General features: G+C 36.8%; 3 protein-coding genes across 4 annotated transcripts in view; 1 reads left to right on the plus strand and 2 right to left on the minus strand.

The window, feature by feature from the left end:
• LOC134649454 (coronin-2B-like) overlaps positions 1-433 on the minus strand; it is a 43745-nt gene extending 43312 nt beyond the window's left edge. Inside the window, exon 1 of the mRNA XM_063504209.1 lies at positions 209-433. Within this exon, the coding sequence (XP_063360279.1) occupies positions 209-334 (126 nt within the window). The 5' untranslated portion in view covers positions 335-433. The remainder of the gene's footprint in view (positions 1-208) is intronic.
• Positions 434-2465: 2032 nt separating this feature from the next.
• On the plus strand, positions 2466-10637 carry LOC134649596 (probable phosphoserine aminotransferase). Its single transcript, XM_063504416.1, has 8 exons — positions 2466-2610; positions 2766-2896; positions 3459-3574; positions 3682-3843; positions 5107-5201; positions 6072-6241; positions 6845-7111; positions 10401-10637. The coding sequence occupies exons 1-8, from the start codon at positions 2560-2562 to the stop codon at positions 10504-10506; spliced, it is 1098 nt and encodes a 365-aa protein (XP_063360486.1). The 5' UTR covers positions 2466-2559; the 3' UTR covers positions 10507-10637.
• A 3233-nt stretch (positions 10638-13870) lies between these two features.
• The window catches only part of LOC134649523 (sushi, von Willebrand factor type A, EGF and pentraxin domain-containing protein 1), a 118226-nt gene continuing 115989 nt past the window's right edge, over positions 13871-16107 (minus strand). For both annotated transcript variants that reach the window (XM_063504284.1, XM_063504283.1), the window contains one exon: positions 13871-15162. In XM_063504284.1, the coding sequence (XP_063360354.1) occupies positions 15131-15162 (32 nt within the window). In that variant the 3' untranslated portion in view covers positions 13871-15130. The remainder of the gene's footprint in view (positions 15163-16107) is intronic.

Below are 16107 nucleotides of genomic sequence, written 5' to 3' on the forward strand. Positions count from 1 at the left end.
AACAATGACCTGACCACCGCGTGGGTGGCACAAAAGTAGCCACAAAGTATTTCAACTGTTTGCTAGAACTAAACTAACGAAGAAAAAGTAAATGATATAAACCCATGCAAAGTGAAATGCGGGAAAAACACCACACTCGCCAAGAGATCGATACTTGTGGCTACGCATAAAATAATGATAAGGATGCTACCTATTCCATATATGTTACCTTGGCGGCAGGTTTGTTGCAAGCCCTCACATCAACCAATGTACTTTTTGCGGGACTTTTCTCCACAATATTTATAATTTCCAGGCAATTTGTTTCCCGTATTGACTCGTCCTTTACCGGAGGCATGCCGTGTATGAAATAACTTAGAACCGTTTATATTCTTCGTTGTTATAGCACTTATTATAAATATTCAATACTGAATAAAACTTATAAATTATGACTAATATTTCTGTAAATTAGAAACCGCAACACTACGCTGCCAAAGCCACTCTACTTCACAGATTATTAATATGTAGCTAGCTACTCTAGGTACTTGCTGCTTGCTGCTTGCTGATTGAAATGAATGAATTGAATGATTTGGCCAGTGTTGCCAGAACGCTTCCAGCTTATGTACGGTCGTACGTCAAAAAAGGTACGATTTTGATAAAAAAAAGTACGGTTTTTTTATTAGTAAAATGTTCTTACAGAAACAATATTTATATGTGGGTGTGTGGGTGGGGGGTATGGTGTGTGGATGATTAGTTTTCCTGATTGTTACTGACTGACAAATTGATTTGACCAACTATAAGTGTAGTGTACATAAAAAGGATAGGTACATGAAAAATAAAATTTGTTAAGCCATTTCCGTTAGTTGAAAAAAGCGGCAAATTTGAAAAAAAAATGGTGCGAAGGGTTATGGTCCAATAGAAAACTTAAATTTTGCGCCATTTTATACTGACTAAGTTGTTTGACCGGCTATAAATGGCCGGCTGAATTTTGACTACCTGAGTTTTGTAACCTGGATAATAATGCCAAATAAAACGAAATACACTCAGATGACTAAGTAACTTTCTACTGGATATGCAAATGTACATAGGTATTTATAAATTAAAAAGAAATGCATGTGAATAAGATTGGTAAGATAAACAAGTAGGATTTATGGACATGACATGACTTAGGTACTTATACCTATTTAGCGTTTTTATTTTATTATTCTTCGAGCAACTGCACTGCATTAGAAGCAATCACAAAGCAATATTAATAATATTACACATAAATTATTTAATGTAGTTTTATGGATAATTGCCAATACCCTACCAGGGTGCCATGTCATCTATTTCCATTGTAACATCTATTCTATTGTACCATGGTTAACATGGTTTGCAATAAACGATATTACTATTAGCAAAGCACAGGTAAGAAAGACACAACTGCCGATTGCAACTAAAGAAACGTGTATTTTCTATAGTACATGGTACTTTTTTATGGTGGCTATTGTTGTCAGATTAGATATTTTGCCCTGAAGAAACCATCCTGAACCAATACAACGAAAAAAAAGTTGATAAACAATCGTACATCAAAAGGTACGGTTTTAGTACGATGTACGCTGCTGACAAAAAAGGTACGCAAGGGTCCAAAATAGTACGCAAAACCGTACTAAAAGGTACGATCTGGCAACACTGGATTTGGCTTGATTTGACGACGGAGTGAATGAATCTACCATCTATGATGTTGTTGTTGCCTTATCTTTCATTCGTTCAATCATTCACCAGTGTTGCCGTGTTTTTCTGATAAAAAGGCCCCAGTACACAATGGGCCATCGCCGGCCACTCCAAGGGACGCATTTATGCGTTAGAGGGAGCAAGTGATATTGCTATCTCATTCTACCGCATGGCTGCGTCCCTTGGAGTGGCCGGCGATGACCCATTGTGTACTAGGGCCTTAAAAATTCTAGCAAAGTATCTCAGACATAGATGGTAGGATCCTATAGATGAGCTATAGCTGATCAAGCAATTCTTGTCAGTACATTTTTCAAATTTTCCGCCTTTTTCTACTGACAAGATCTGCTTGACCAAGTATATTATCTAGGTTAAATCTATTTTTTTTAATTTGGAACCATTGATTTTTTATAATTAAATTTAGTATTTTTAAGTTTAGTAGCCATTTCTATGAATTACTTCTGGTCTGGCCTGATAGGTATGTATGTATGCCATGTTTAGGTACATTTATGATATCGCTGTTATGAGGTATTTTAATTTATTTTAATCAGCATCTTTATTTTATGTATTATCTTGTGCGCAAAAAGTAGACTTGATTATTTATTTTGATATTTTGCACACAATATAATAAACAACATGCATATCGTATTGGTTATCATGACATCGGCGCGGCGGACGTGGATAATAACGAGCGCAAGCGCTTCATAAAATTACACTTGGTCAATGAGCCGAGCCAGTTGAATACTATCAGGCGAGAGGCGCGACGAAAGAGGGACAAAGTACAAACAAACAAGTTTGTAGGCCAGTCTCAATTGATATCTCGGGAGAGATACTTGTGCTTTTGCTCTTTCAATAATTCAAAACGAACCAGACATGGTCAAAATACATAATTTCGGTGCTGGTCCAGCAAAATTACCAGAAGAAGTGAGTATTATAGAAAAAATAAGTATATTTCATTTAATATACTCAATTATTTAGTAACATTTATGTTAATTGGCCTGAATGAATTGCTGTTTAGCAAAAATGTTGTCGGCCGCATACCTACCTACCTTCTTTAAGCAGTGTTTTTACTTTTTAAGGTATACGACATCATCAAGAAAGAACTTACAAATTACGAAAACTCAGGAATAAGTTTATTGGAAACAAGTCATCGGACCGCCACTTATTTAAACTTAAACACAGAAATTCAAACAGTAGTTAGGAGATTACTGTAAGTAAATAAAATAAAATTATAGTTACAAACGATTTTCTTATTTCGTCTTTGTAAAACAAAATGAGTAGGTATGACATTGAGAAATTGTTATATATAACCCATTGATCGTATCAACATTTTTAAAGTTAATATTACTACTTTTACTAGTCTGTGCGGAAAGAGAATAAGAGTCGTAGAATGTATTGGATACCATACATTTCACGACTCTTCTCTTTCCGCACAAACTCTAATCATATAAAAAAAGCGGATAGAAGCGTTTATTTTACAATGTGAACTTCGCATAAATAAAATTAACCGATAATAATAAATGGCTAACTGTTGTAACATCACTAAAATAAAAAAAGTTTTTAAAAAGTTGCGCGGGAAGTACCGATTTGATAATTTTTTTGACGTGTTACGTTACGAGAACTAAGATTTTTATATTACCTACCTAAATAAATATTATAATCGTCAAATTGTAATAATTATTGGTTGTGGCTTATCCAACCTCGATATTGGCGGAATCATCAAAACCTTGAAGAAACCATAACACGCAAAATTTATCACTTTTCTGTTTTAGGAATGTGCCAGCAAATTACAAAATTCTGTTTCTGTCTGGAGGTGGACAAGGAGAATTTGCTGCAGTCCCGCTTAATCTGATCTCTCGAACAGGAACCGCCGACTATGTTGTTACGGGTAATTATTACAAATTAAGCCAATATTTTGTACCAATAAGAAATAAAGACATAATCGCTAACAATAATGCCGAATCCTTTTTAAAATGTCTTCGTTACTGCTCACAGGCGCCTGGTCAGCGAAGGCCGCTAAAGAAGCTAAGAAGTATGGAAAGGTGAACATCGTGACGCCGCCTACTGACCGTTACACGGAAATCCCTGATCAGTCTACGTGGAAGCTAGACCCCAACGCTTCTTATGTACACATCTGCACAAATGAGACTATACATGGTAATTATTTTATTACTCTGTTCCAAATTACAATGCCCAATACAAGATTCTCAGAGACACATTAGGCTTATAATTAGTGCTATCAATTAGCAAAAATATTGTTAAGTATAGTTTTTACATAATCTGGCCAATGTTTAATAGTACCTGGATACATACCAACTACCTGGTTGGTAACAAAGGCAAGCCCACCCTGATATCTATCGGGAATACAGTCATCTGTTCAATGTACTAAAAACTTAGTCAAAGTTAGATTTTTAATCTATAATTTAAGAAAGTCACTTATGTGATTTGTAAAGAAAACCCTCGCAAAGAAGTCTGGTGTATGAAACTTGGTACTCGGTAGCAATATGCCCTTGATTTTTAAGTTTTAAGCTTAATGTAAAGTAAAGGTGCCTCAAAACCTTTTGTAAATCTAAGGTCTGACTCCGGTTATATCTAGAATCAATTGTATAATAAATAGCCCCTCTTAGCTAGTCCTTATTTTATTTAGGAGGTACAATGCCCTAATATTAAATAACCAGTTTTGGCCTTCCCTTCAAGCTATCATATATGCTGCCCCAACTCAAATGACCCTCGTATAACATCTGTCTATAGTTGAGTGGTAGAGCCACTAAGTATACCTCTTCCACATTCTTTTTGTAATAAATAAACTTTTGCTACAATTCTGCTTATAATTTGTACTGAGGCATGATAAATAGGTATTAAGTTTTTTCTCTTTTTTTTTTGGTTTTTAGGGTTCCGTACCCAAAGGGTAAAAACGGGACCCTATTACTAAGACTCCGCTGTCCGTCCGTCCGTCCGTCCGTCCGTCCATCCGTCCATCCATCCGTCCGTCTGTCACCAGGCTGTATCTCACGGACCGTGATAGCTAGACACTTGAAATTTTCACAGATGATGTATTTCTGTTGCCGCTATAATAACAAATACTAAAAACAGAATAAAATAAAGATTTAAGAGGGGCTCCCATACAACAAACGTGATTTTTGACTGAAGTTAAGCAACGTCGGGCGGGGTCAGTGCTTGAATGGGTGACCGTTTTTTTTGCTTGTTTTGCTCTATTTTTTGTTGATGGTGCGGAACCCTCCGTGCGCGAGTCTGACTCGCACTTGGCCGGTTTTTAACTTTCATCTGCCATCGGCTTTCTTAGCCATAATCAGATTGTATGTATCTATACATTTATTTTTCAAGGTGGTGGTCCATTAACCACCATTCCTTTAATGTGAAGAGAGGGGGTTTTTATTAAGTAATGTTTTTTTCTTTTAGGCATTGAATTTGACTTCATCCCCGATACTAAAGGAGTACCGCTAGTAGCTGATATGTCCTCCAATTTCATGTCCAAGAAAGTTGATGTTTCCAAGGTAACTGATTTCATCAGTACTTCAGAGAGATGATACAATCATAATATATCTTGTTGTCAAGTCGCTGATAAGATTAGTGTTGTTGTGTTTTGAGGATACTGGAAGTTATCTAACAAATTGCAAATAGTATTTAACACAATTATAGCTAATTAATATTTTGCATGTTTAGTTGTGTCAATATTTGAAGGCTGTTTGTTGATTACATACAGCTAATTTATCACATTGACATCTTGTTGCGGTACAGCTAATTAGGTACAGTGGATGTTGAAAGGCATTTCTATAGAACTCAACTTCCACTGGCTTGCCAAAACAAGCAGGCTGCTGCCAACTGTGTCCAAATCTCCAAAACATGAGACGGAAGATGCATTTCGCATGACTGGCAACGTGGCAACTGTGTTGTGGTTATCGCTCTGATGATCCACACACCCTGGAGGTGTGAGCGAGATGGCGCTATGCACGTATAAAGCGATATCCCGCTCGCATACCGCGACGCTTCAACGTCATGCTTTATTTTAACTATACATATCCGGGCTTTTTCTAAAATAAATATCGAAAACCTTATTCTTTCAAATCTGGACATTCTTGGGCTCATTCTACTCAGAATCGACAGCACTCTCCACCCTTCCATTAAAAAAAGATGTCCCAAAATGTCCATTCCATTACGTCACGTTTTATTATGAGAAAAAATTCCACTTGTATGGACGTGACGTAGTGAAATGTACAATTTTCATAAAAAAAATTGGGACATTTTTTTTATCATCAGGATTGAATATGCTAGTGATTCTGAGTTGAAAGAACCCAAAAACACCAGGATCCGTGAGAATCGGGTTTTCTATATTTATTTTAGAAAACGGCCATCCCTCTTTCTAGTTTGGTGTTATCTACGGAGGCGCTCAAAAGAACATTGGCACATCAGGAGTAGCCCTGGTCATCGTGAGAGAAGACCTCCTGAACCAGGCTCTGCCGATATGCCCCTCCATTCTCGACTGGACCGTCAACGCCAAAGCGGACTCTATCCTCAACACGCCACCTATGTTTGCGTAAGTGAACTAACTAGTACTTGTATTCGCACCCCTTTCCGCTCTCACTAAAGTACATGGTATGTGGAGTAGATGGCGTGAAATCACTTTTTACAATGTTCACGCAAACAAATTATCATACAATGCAACTCGTAGCAAGTAGCAATAATTTATGTATGTTTGTATAACACTTTATTGTATAATAACAAGTTTATATAACAAAATACAAAACAACAAAGAAAAATTGTAAGTAAAAAGCAAACTTATCTCTAAAAGGGGTCTCTTCCAATCCCTCACAATGTTGACATTTTGTAAAACCCGGAAAAACAGGTTGTTTTTATTATAAGAAACCAGTAAACTCAGCATATTTGCGACCATTGAATTTCCACTTTCGCGTGGACATAAAAGCTCTAAAAAGAGACTACTTGCTAGAAATATGGCCTATTCTCGCGAGGTAGCGGGGGACCCTTGGCCCACTGGACGGTATCGGCCTGTCAGTTGTTCGGAACTGTCAACTTTTAGTTCTAACTGACAGGCCGATGCCGTTCGGCGGACTGTTAATCAGTGGGCCGCTTAAGAGAGCTAAAAAGATGAAGATAACTATATTTTTAAATATTTTTTCAGCATCTACATAATGGGTAGAGTGCTCCAATGGATCGAGAGGAAAGGCGGCCTTGACAAAATGGCTGAACTGGCTACCAAGAAGTCTTCCATCATCTACAACATCATCGAAGAGTCCAAAGGCTTCTACTACGCCCCAGTCGCCAAGAAGGATAGGAGCAGAATGAACATTCCGTTCAGGATCGGCTCGCCGCAAGGAAATGATGCTTTGGAGAAGGAGTTTTTGAAAGGGGCCGAGGCTATAGGATTGATTCAGCTTAAGGGACACAGGTAAATATGGCTTATTGATACAATATTTTATTGACGGAGCGTTAGAGAAGGTCTCCGTTTCACCTGGGTGCTTTCATATGTATGTATGTATGTATGTAAACACTTTATTATACATAAGACAGGTTAAGATACAATTAAAAGAAAATATACAATGTACAAAGGCGAACTTATCCCTATAAGGGATCTCTTCCAGTCAACCTTTGAGCAATTGAGAGTAGACAAATGAAAATGACAGACAAACGAACACATGTACTGAAAAGCAAACTCCCATGTCCATATGTCCGGATGTTCTCTAACTAGTGCCCACGCCAATTCTTGGGATTAGTTGCCAAGCGGACCCCAGGCTCCCATGGGCCGTGGCAAAATGCCGAGACAACGCGAGGAAGATGATGATGATGTCCGGATGTTCTCTACAAGTCGCAATTCTTAACCGATTCTCGTACTTAAAATTTTGTGAGCAGGTTGGATGATTAATTTTTTTGAAGTGAAAGCTTCTTTAGCGGCGCTGGGCACTTTTTGAGGTGGAAAAAAATGATAAACTCGAGACAGCGTAAGACGATCACGTGACCGTCAGGGGCGTAAGGCGATCACGTGACCGTAAGCCCCGTAAGGTGGCCACTCATAATTTTAATGACATTTAAATCAATAAAGAAAAACTCAATGTTATTTGACATTTATGTTGCGGACTCCTTTTCAAGACTCTTTACCTATGTTCAAATAATTTGACGTTGTCATGGCAGTATGTAAATAAACATGTCAATGAAAAAGTGTGATCTTATTTGAGAATGATAATACATAATATATAATAAATAAATAGAATACCTCCGCTAAACGTATGTATCGTGTTACCGGGCGTCGGTAACATAGTGAGGTGAGTTTTCACTTCTATCGGCACTCCCGGAGTGCAACCGTTGTTGCTTGTTTTTGTCAATTCAGTTTTAAGTTATGCTCGCGAGGTCTACAGCTCACAGAGCTACTAGTTTAATTAGTTCAAGGAAACTGCCATTTTAAGCTGCCACTACAGTCGATTTAAACACGTACCTATATCAATTCATTTTCTAGAATTTCTATGGAGTCTCGTTGCGTAGTTCCTTAAGCCAACTTCCGACTGTATCATCAGATCAGCTCCTAACATTGCATTGCCAGATGTATACCTAATATCAGCCCAATCATTTGTATAATGACTATAAATATCTACTATAATGAGTGGTAAATAAAAATACACGAATTGGAGATGATGGAATTATTTCAATTTTCGTATCTACAATCTAGAGGGGGGGTAATTTGATTCCTAGGTCACTATTAGAGCCTTGTCGCTACAACTACAAATGGGCTTTTTCTAAAATAAATATCGAAAACCCGATTCTTTCATATCTGGACATTCTTGGGCTCATTCTACTCAGAATCGACAGCACTCTCCATCCTACCATTAAAAAAAGATGTCCCAAAATGTCCATTCCATTACGTCACGTTTTTAGTATGAGAAAATTTTTCACTTGTATGTATCGTGACGTAGTGGAATGTACAATTTTCATACAAAATTTTGGGACAATTTTTTTTATCATCAGAATTGAATATGCTAGTGATTCTGAGTTGAAAGAACCCAAAAACACCAGGATCTGGGAGAATCGGGTTTTCAATATTTATTTTAGAAAACGCCCAAATACCTGACGTACATCAGTGGTACATCACCCAATAAGCACTGTGGTAAAAGAAGAACAAATGAATCGTGACATGGTCCTTTAGTGGCCTACGAATCAAGTTGGTTAACTATACCTCTTACTTCCAAATGTATTTACGGATATTGCGCTAATTCTAAGTATTTATTCAATAATAGCCAATATTAATCGATATATACGAGATATCTTAGCGTCTTTGCGGAATCCTTTACAAACATAAGGTGACTGATAAGGCAATGATTATATTTTGTTGCTAGGCGTTAATATCTCCAAGTAGCGGTTTTACTTTTATTTTTGTATTGTTATAAGTAGAACTTTATCTTATGGAACTGGTTTACAACCGGTTTTTGGTAGATTTGTAGATTTGTTAATATTACTTACTGGACATTTCAACAATGTGTTTTAAACTATGTATAAATGATGTACTTACAATAGATATCGCAATTTACATTGACATTACATTATTAACGAGAATTTATTTCTGTATCACGATTTATGATATAGGTAGTTGATGTGATTTTACTTTTTAAAACGAAAATCAGATGTAACAACTTATACCTTTGAAATAAAACTATTAAAAACGGATTATATCGCGTGTATTGAATTTATACTACATCCCAATAAATTCAATATACGCGATATAATCCGTTTTTAATAGTTTTATTTCATGAGTAACTATCGCGGTAACCGAAGACAATATTACTTATATCTACTAGGCTTGTGTCGGTCGCGAACTAAGAACTGTTAGGAATGAAATCCCGTGAAGGACCGAAAGGAACTAAATCTTTTTGCGCGCTCTTAATCGGTCTTTAGGTCCATTCGTTCAGTGGGATTGGAGAGCGCTTGACTGAGTGAAACGGAAAACGGTGGGAACGAAACGGTTCAAAATGTCGCTAGCACAAGTGCGAACGGGACAAAAAACGACGTGACACGCCAAAGCCCGAAAAGTATGATGGAAAAACAAATATTTTTATACATTTTAATTTTTTTTTATTGAGTTAAGGTGTTTAATGTTTAATATCGACATAATCATATCATACAATTTGAATTTACCAAAGATTGGAAAAAAATCGAGTGTAAAACCGATTCCTATTCATTCCCGGCTCCCAACAAGTTCAACGACCGAACTGAACTAAAGGAACTAAAAGAGCGAACTAGTTCGTTTGACCGATTGACCGAGAGCGGAGCGCTCTCTGTAGTGAACGAGCAGGCACAAGCCTAATATCTACTATAGAACGCACTTCAGGGGGCCGATTTTTGAAATTCGACCGCTCGATTTCGTGTATTTCTTTCAGTAATATCTCCACTACTAGGCATGTAAATTCTACTAATAGAATTGAAAACGAGTGGTCAATACCACTCTATTCTCAATTTCTATCACTTGTATTCCAAAAATCAGCATTTCGCAGTTTTCCACCGATTTTTGAGTGACGAAATCGAGCGATCGAAATTCAAAAATCGGCCCCCAGGGCGTCTAGAAATATTTACTAGGAATTCAGAGACTGGTGATTGCGAATGCGAAAATCTGCATACACTAGACCCACTGATATGCTTCAATTCCAAGTTCACAAGTTTCTTCCCGCAGTCACTATGATCCGTTTTTTTTTCAGGGATGTCGGTGGGATTCGGGCTTCAACGTACAATGCCGTCACCGTCGAGGAAGTAGAGGCTCTAGCCAAGTACATGAAGGACTTCTATAGTAAGCACTCTAAGTAATTACATATATAAGTAGTTAATATTAATACAGTACTAATGTAAGGTACGTTGATAGTATTTTTGATATTATCTTTTGTATTTAGAGTTATTGATTGGCTGTGTAACGTTATGAATAAATTTAATAATTGAATTAATTTAAATATTTTAATTGCACCAACGTTTTACCCTTTACATTGCATTTAGCGATTTTCGATGCTCAAAATAAAGACAACAGACACTAGGTATTTCATAGTTAAATGGAAACTTACTTAAATATGTAGCCTACATTAGTAACTTAAAATTGATATCTACACTTTTTGCCAATAAACGGGAGGCTCCTGCGCTACTATAATAGCCAACTTGATTCTGTTTTATCCGGTTATATCACATTAATAGATAAATAAACTTATTCTTTGCAAATAAGATTTTTGTTTCACTATTATTTTTTTGTCGCAATTTGATGTCGCAAGTAAGTATACTTATCAAATTGCGAAAAAAAAAAATAGTGAAACGAAAATCTTTTAAAAATGTAGGTATAAGTTTTGTTAAAATATTTATAATTTTTCTTAGCCACTAGAACGGCCTAAATATTGGCTATGGGTATAATATATAACAGCCTTATTATAGTTATTATACCACAAAGCTATTTCTGGTTTTATGCGTGTCTGCTTATCAGCAACTTATTATGACGTCTGGCCTGTTTAATTGTTTATCAGCATTGTCTGAAAGTATTCCACCACAGATCGAGGCGTGGCACTACGTGATCGTGTCAGATGTCAGATTATCGCTCGACATTTGACACAGTACCAGTTTTATTTGAAATTTCTGTAATCTCTTACCTCAGATGACCTTTATTTGTTGGCTACAAGTTTATATATATAGCTGGCAATCAAATCAAATGTCAAATCAAATGTCAGTAGAAAAAAGCGGCCAAGTGCGAGTCGGACTCGCCCATGAAGGGTTCCGTATTTAGGCGATTTATGACGTATAAAAAAAAACTACTTACTAGATCTCGTTCAAACCAATTTTCGGTGGAAGTTTACATGGTAATGTACATCATATATTTTTTTTAGTTTTATCATTCTCTTATTTTAGAAGTTACAGGGGGGGGGACACATTTTACCACTTTGGAAGTGTCTCTCGCACAAACTATTCAGTTTAGAAAAAAATGATATTAGAAACCTCAATATCATTTTTGAAGACCTATCCATAGATACCCCACACGTATGGGTTTGATGAAAAACAATTTTTTGAGTTTCAGTTCGAAGTATAAATAAAAATAAATAAATAAATTGATTTTATTTCAGGCAAGCACCCATATAAAAACACACAAAGCGAAATACAACAATACAAAAATTACCTGTAAAAAGACAAAAAATGTAAAAAGTAAAATTACAATTTAGAATAGAACTTAAAACTACTTCCGGTTCGCATCTTGGTGCAGAGACAGCCAAAACCTACAAATTGGATTGTGCAAATCCTCACTAATCATGGCAAGGATACAGTTCTCAGAGCTGCGCAGCCTACTCCAAAAGGACGCCACTCTAGACCGAATTACGGCAAAGAAATCGGGGACACGAGCCTCCGCAAACATACTCGATGCACTACACCACCTTGGCAACTTCATCAGGATTCTGAAGGCATCGTTATATTGAACCCTTAGGGTGTTAATTGCTTTCCTGGTGAAGTTGGTCCAAAGTTGCCCTGTGTAGAAGCTTTGACAGTATGCTCTAAAAAGCGTCACTTTGACCTCGTCGGAGCATCTGCCAAACTTGCGCGCGAGCATGTTGCACCTCACTGATAGGGCTCTTCTTTCACGCTCGATGTCTTTGTCGTCCTTCAGGTTTTCGGTTAGTATATGTCCGAGGTATTTAAACTGCTGCACCCTTCGAACAGGTAACCCGTTTAAAAATACATCAAGTATCCTCTCCGGACCCTTTCCTGCCCTAAATATAAGGTATTCAGTTTTATCGCAATTATACTTCATTCCGTGAGAAATCGCATATTTCTCACAGAACTGAAGCAACCTCCTGAGGCCCTCAGCCGAGGGGCTGAGGAGCACCATGTCATCCGCATAGCTCAAACTATTAACGCAGATGCCACCTACGTGACATCCGACTCTGGTGCTCCTCAACCCCACAATCAGGTCATTCACGTAGAGGTTGAAAAGGTCCGGAGAGGTTATTCCCCCCTGGCGAACACCGCATTCTAACCTATACTCGTTAGAAGTCGTTTCGCCCCATTTTACGTAGTTCGTTTGGTTTTCGTACCAGTATCTCAACAGATTGGTGACCTCTGTAGGAACTGTAGTTTTCCTTAGTTTACTCCACAGTAAATCATAATTTACCAAGTCGAAAGCCTTACTAAGGTCGAGAAAACATGCATATACTGATGTTTCTCTTGTAGTGTAGTAGTTGACCGTGTGCTTTAGGCTCATTATGGCTGAATCCGTTGAGAGACCAGGACGAAAACCAAACTGAGCGTCATCTATAATACACCCCTCCTGAATCAAAGGTTGCAGCAGCCGCTCAAACACTTTACCGACCACTGTACCTAGCGATATTGGACGATAATTGCTGGCAGATCCCAGATTCCCGGTTTTGTTCTTAACAATAGGCACTACAACCGTCTTCATAAGTGCATCCGGTATAAAATTATACCGAATACACATATTAAACAGGTTGCATAGCCTAGTAGCAATCCACGGTCCTGCATGGAGAATGTGCTCAATACTTAGACCGTCGTATCCTGGTGACTTGCCTTTGGTCATCGTTTTTAAGACGCGAATAATATCATTAGTATTGAATTGCATAACATCAGTCTTTTTAAATGCCTTTAATACTAAGTTTGGGCACATTCTCCACTGTCAAGGGACTAACCTTGAATCTGCCCGCAAACATGTCCGCTATTTCCTTACCATCCTGTAAGCCCTCCACTGAAACCGGTGAGTATGGAGAACCCCAAAAGTTTATTGTTTTTTTTCTATTTTTGTGTGAAAATCTTAATGCGGTTCACAGAATACATCTACTTACCAAGTTTCAACAGTATAGTTCTTATAGTTTCGGAGAAAAGTGGCTGTGACATACGGACGGACAGACAGACGGACAGACAGACAGACATGACGAATCTATAAGGGTTCCGTTTTTGCCATTTGGCTACGGAACCCTAAAAAGGCGCGAAATTCAAATTTTCTATGGGACGATATCCCTTCGTGCCTACATTTTTCAAATTTGCCGCCTTTTTCTACTGTCAAGATTTGGTTGACCAGCTATATTTTACTTATTTCGTTTATTAATTCTTATTTAAAGAGTGGAGTTATACGATTGGTTGGCTTAACAGCGGGATTTTAGCCACAGGATTTAAAGGGAATGAAAAAAACAAAGAGTTAAAAAATACTTATAAAATTTATTACACCATTAAAGTTTTTGTAAAAAATATTTACTGTTAACGTACCTAATCACTAAATGTGGTAATAAAATGTGATGGATGTATATCGACCTCTCACGATTGATTCAATGAGTATTCTTTTAATTTTGGGTACTTAATTTATATTACAAACGAATAAATTGACTAAATGACAATATGGTTATTCTTTTAGGTTTTAGATGGAAACAATACAAAACTGCTTAGGATTACGTTGTATGCAACAAGATTATATGAACACCATGGCCGTTATTTTAAAGTTACATAAAAGTACCCTTTTTGTTCAGATCTAGCAGTTCTAAGTCAGATAACATCAATTACCTTTCCCTAATATGATTAAGATATTCACACCTTAAAGCATTATTTCATTTGTATACCTACGATGTACTTATCCCATTGTGAATATGAATATTACGTATTTAGTAACCGATTTAATTATACATAATGTACTGATATAATAATAATTTATTTGTTTCACTATGCGTACCATGATATTATACTTTACATATTTATTTCGCTACTCTCAATACTCTCATAAAATCATTCTGTACATTACACTCCCGAGGTATAACACATTCACACACCCATTCATACTCATTGTTAACGTAGAAAATACAGTCCAGTTTATAATTTATAATACAAAAACAGTTTGACTAAAATCGTCAACTTATGTATCAATAATATTTCTGTCGATATCAAAATATACAAAAAAACTGCATTATATACAATAATATCATTTGATATTTTTGGAAATTAAGGTATTGTAAAAAAACTGCCAATTTATAATTTGCAAAAGCCTGCTCGCGGATATGGCAGTGATCGCCTAAAATTATTTGAGCATTTCTTTCGTTGATCATAATCTCAGGACATCAACACATTCACTGTTTCAGAAAAAAAAACTAAAGCCATTTGCGTAAAAATCACTATTGTGTGCCATTATACTGGTTTGTGACATAAATTATAATAATATATTTGGTGGGGCTGTAACTATTAAACAGTGAGTGTGTTAATACACATTCTTTTAATAAAAATTACAACTAATAAAAACTAAAGCTAACTGAATACAACATCTACAATTCGTCGGTCATTTCACGCAATAATTGCAAGTCTATACAGTTCAATAATATTGACTATTATTGCTCGGATACACCGAGAATTTAAACTAGTACGATAGTATTATGTAGTTTGACCAGAATACGACATAACGCAGTCCTTATAATGTTTACTGACCCTCACTGTCGCTGTCACTCTTATCTGAAAAGACAACAAGACAGCAATTGCATCATCATTATAGAATATTCTTATACTTATCGTAGCATGCTTGTGTGTGTATGCTCAAAAATTGAAACACTCGTCAACTGATAACGATTGTTATTGATATAACAAAATGGATGGAAGTTCAACGGGTGACTCAATTTCTGACGCAGATCAGACAGAAAACTACGGTGCATGCTGTACCTACGCTAACCAACTCTGATGTCCGAGTTCCAATAAAATTAGTTTTTAATCGACTATTTATTTGACAAGTAAACAACGGAATAATTTTATCTCTGCTGGTTAATATTATTTTGCCGTTACTTATGGGCCCGATTCGGATTTAGAAATAAACATCTGTTAGATATCTTTTAGACATCGCCAAGATACGATAACGATATGTTTAAGATCTAACCTGTCAAATTTGACATTTACGCGATTCTGGAGATACTCTTGAAAGATTTCCACAAAATATGGCTTAGAGATCCAATTCACATCTAATAGATATCTAACTCTATCTAACGTAAAAGTGACATTGGTTGCCCGAATTGCGCTGCAAAAGAGAACTAGTTGAAATCTAAACTATAAAGGCCCCAGTACACAATGGGCCATCGCCGGCCACTCCAAGGGACGCAGCCATGCGGTAGAATGAGATAGCAATATCACTTGCTCCCTCTAACGCGTAAATGCGTCCCTTGGAGTGGTCGGCGATGGCCCATTGTGTACTGGGGCCTTAACGTATCTAGAATGTATCTAGTAGGTCTCTTGTGAATATCTTGAAGTTCGAATACGGCAGTATATTGTTTAATAACGTAACTATTTACGTCCCACCGACTATAATGTTTTTCCTCGACATGAGGAATTCTCAAATATTAATTGTACGTTTGCGTAATGGAAGTCCGTTGCCACATTATTTTTATTAAGTTATCTATTAGTGCCGCAATT

This window comes from Cydia amplana, chromosome 7 (assembly GCF_948474715.1).
Source record: "Cydia amplana chromosome 7, ilCydAmpl1.1, whole genome shotgun sequence".
In the NCBI taxonomy this organism is placed as follows: Eukaryota; Metazoa; Arthropoda; class Insecta; order Lepidoptera; family Tortricidae; genus Cydia; species Cydia amplana.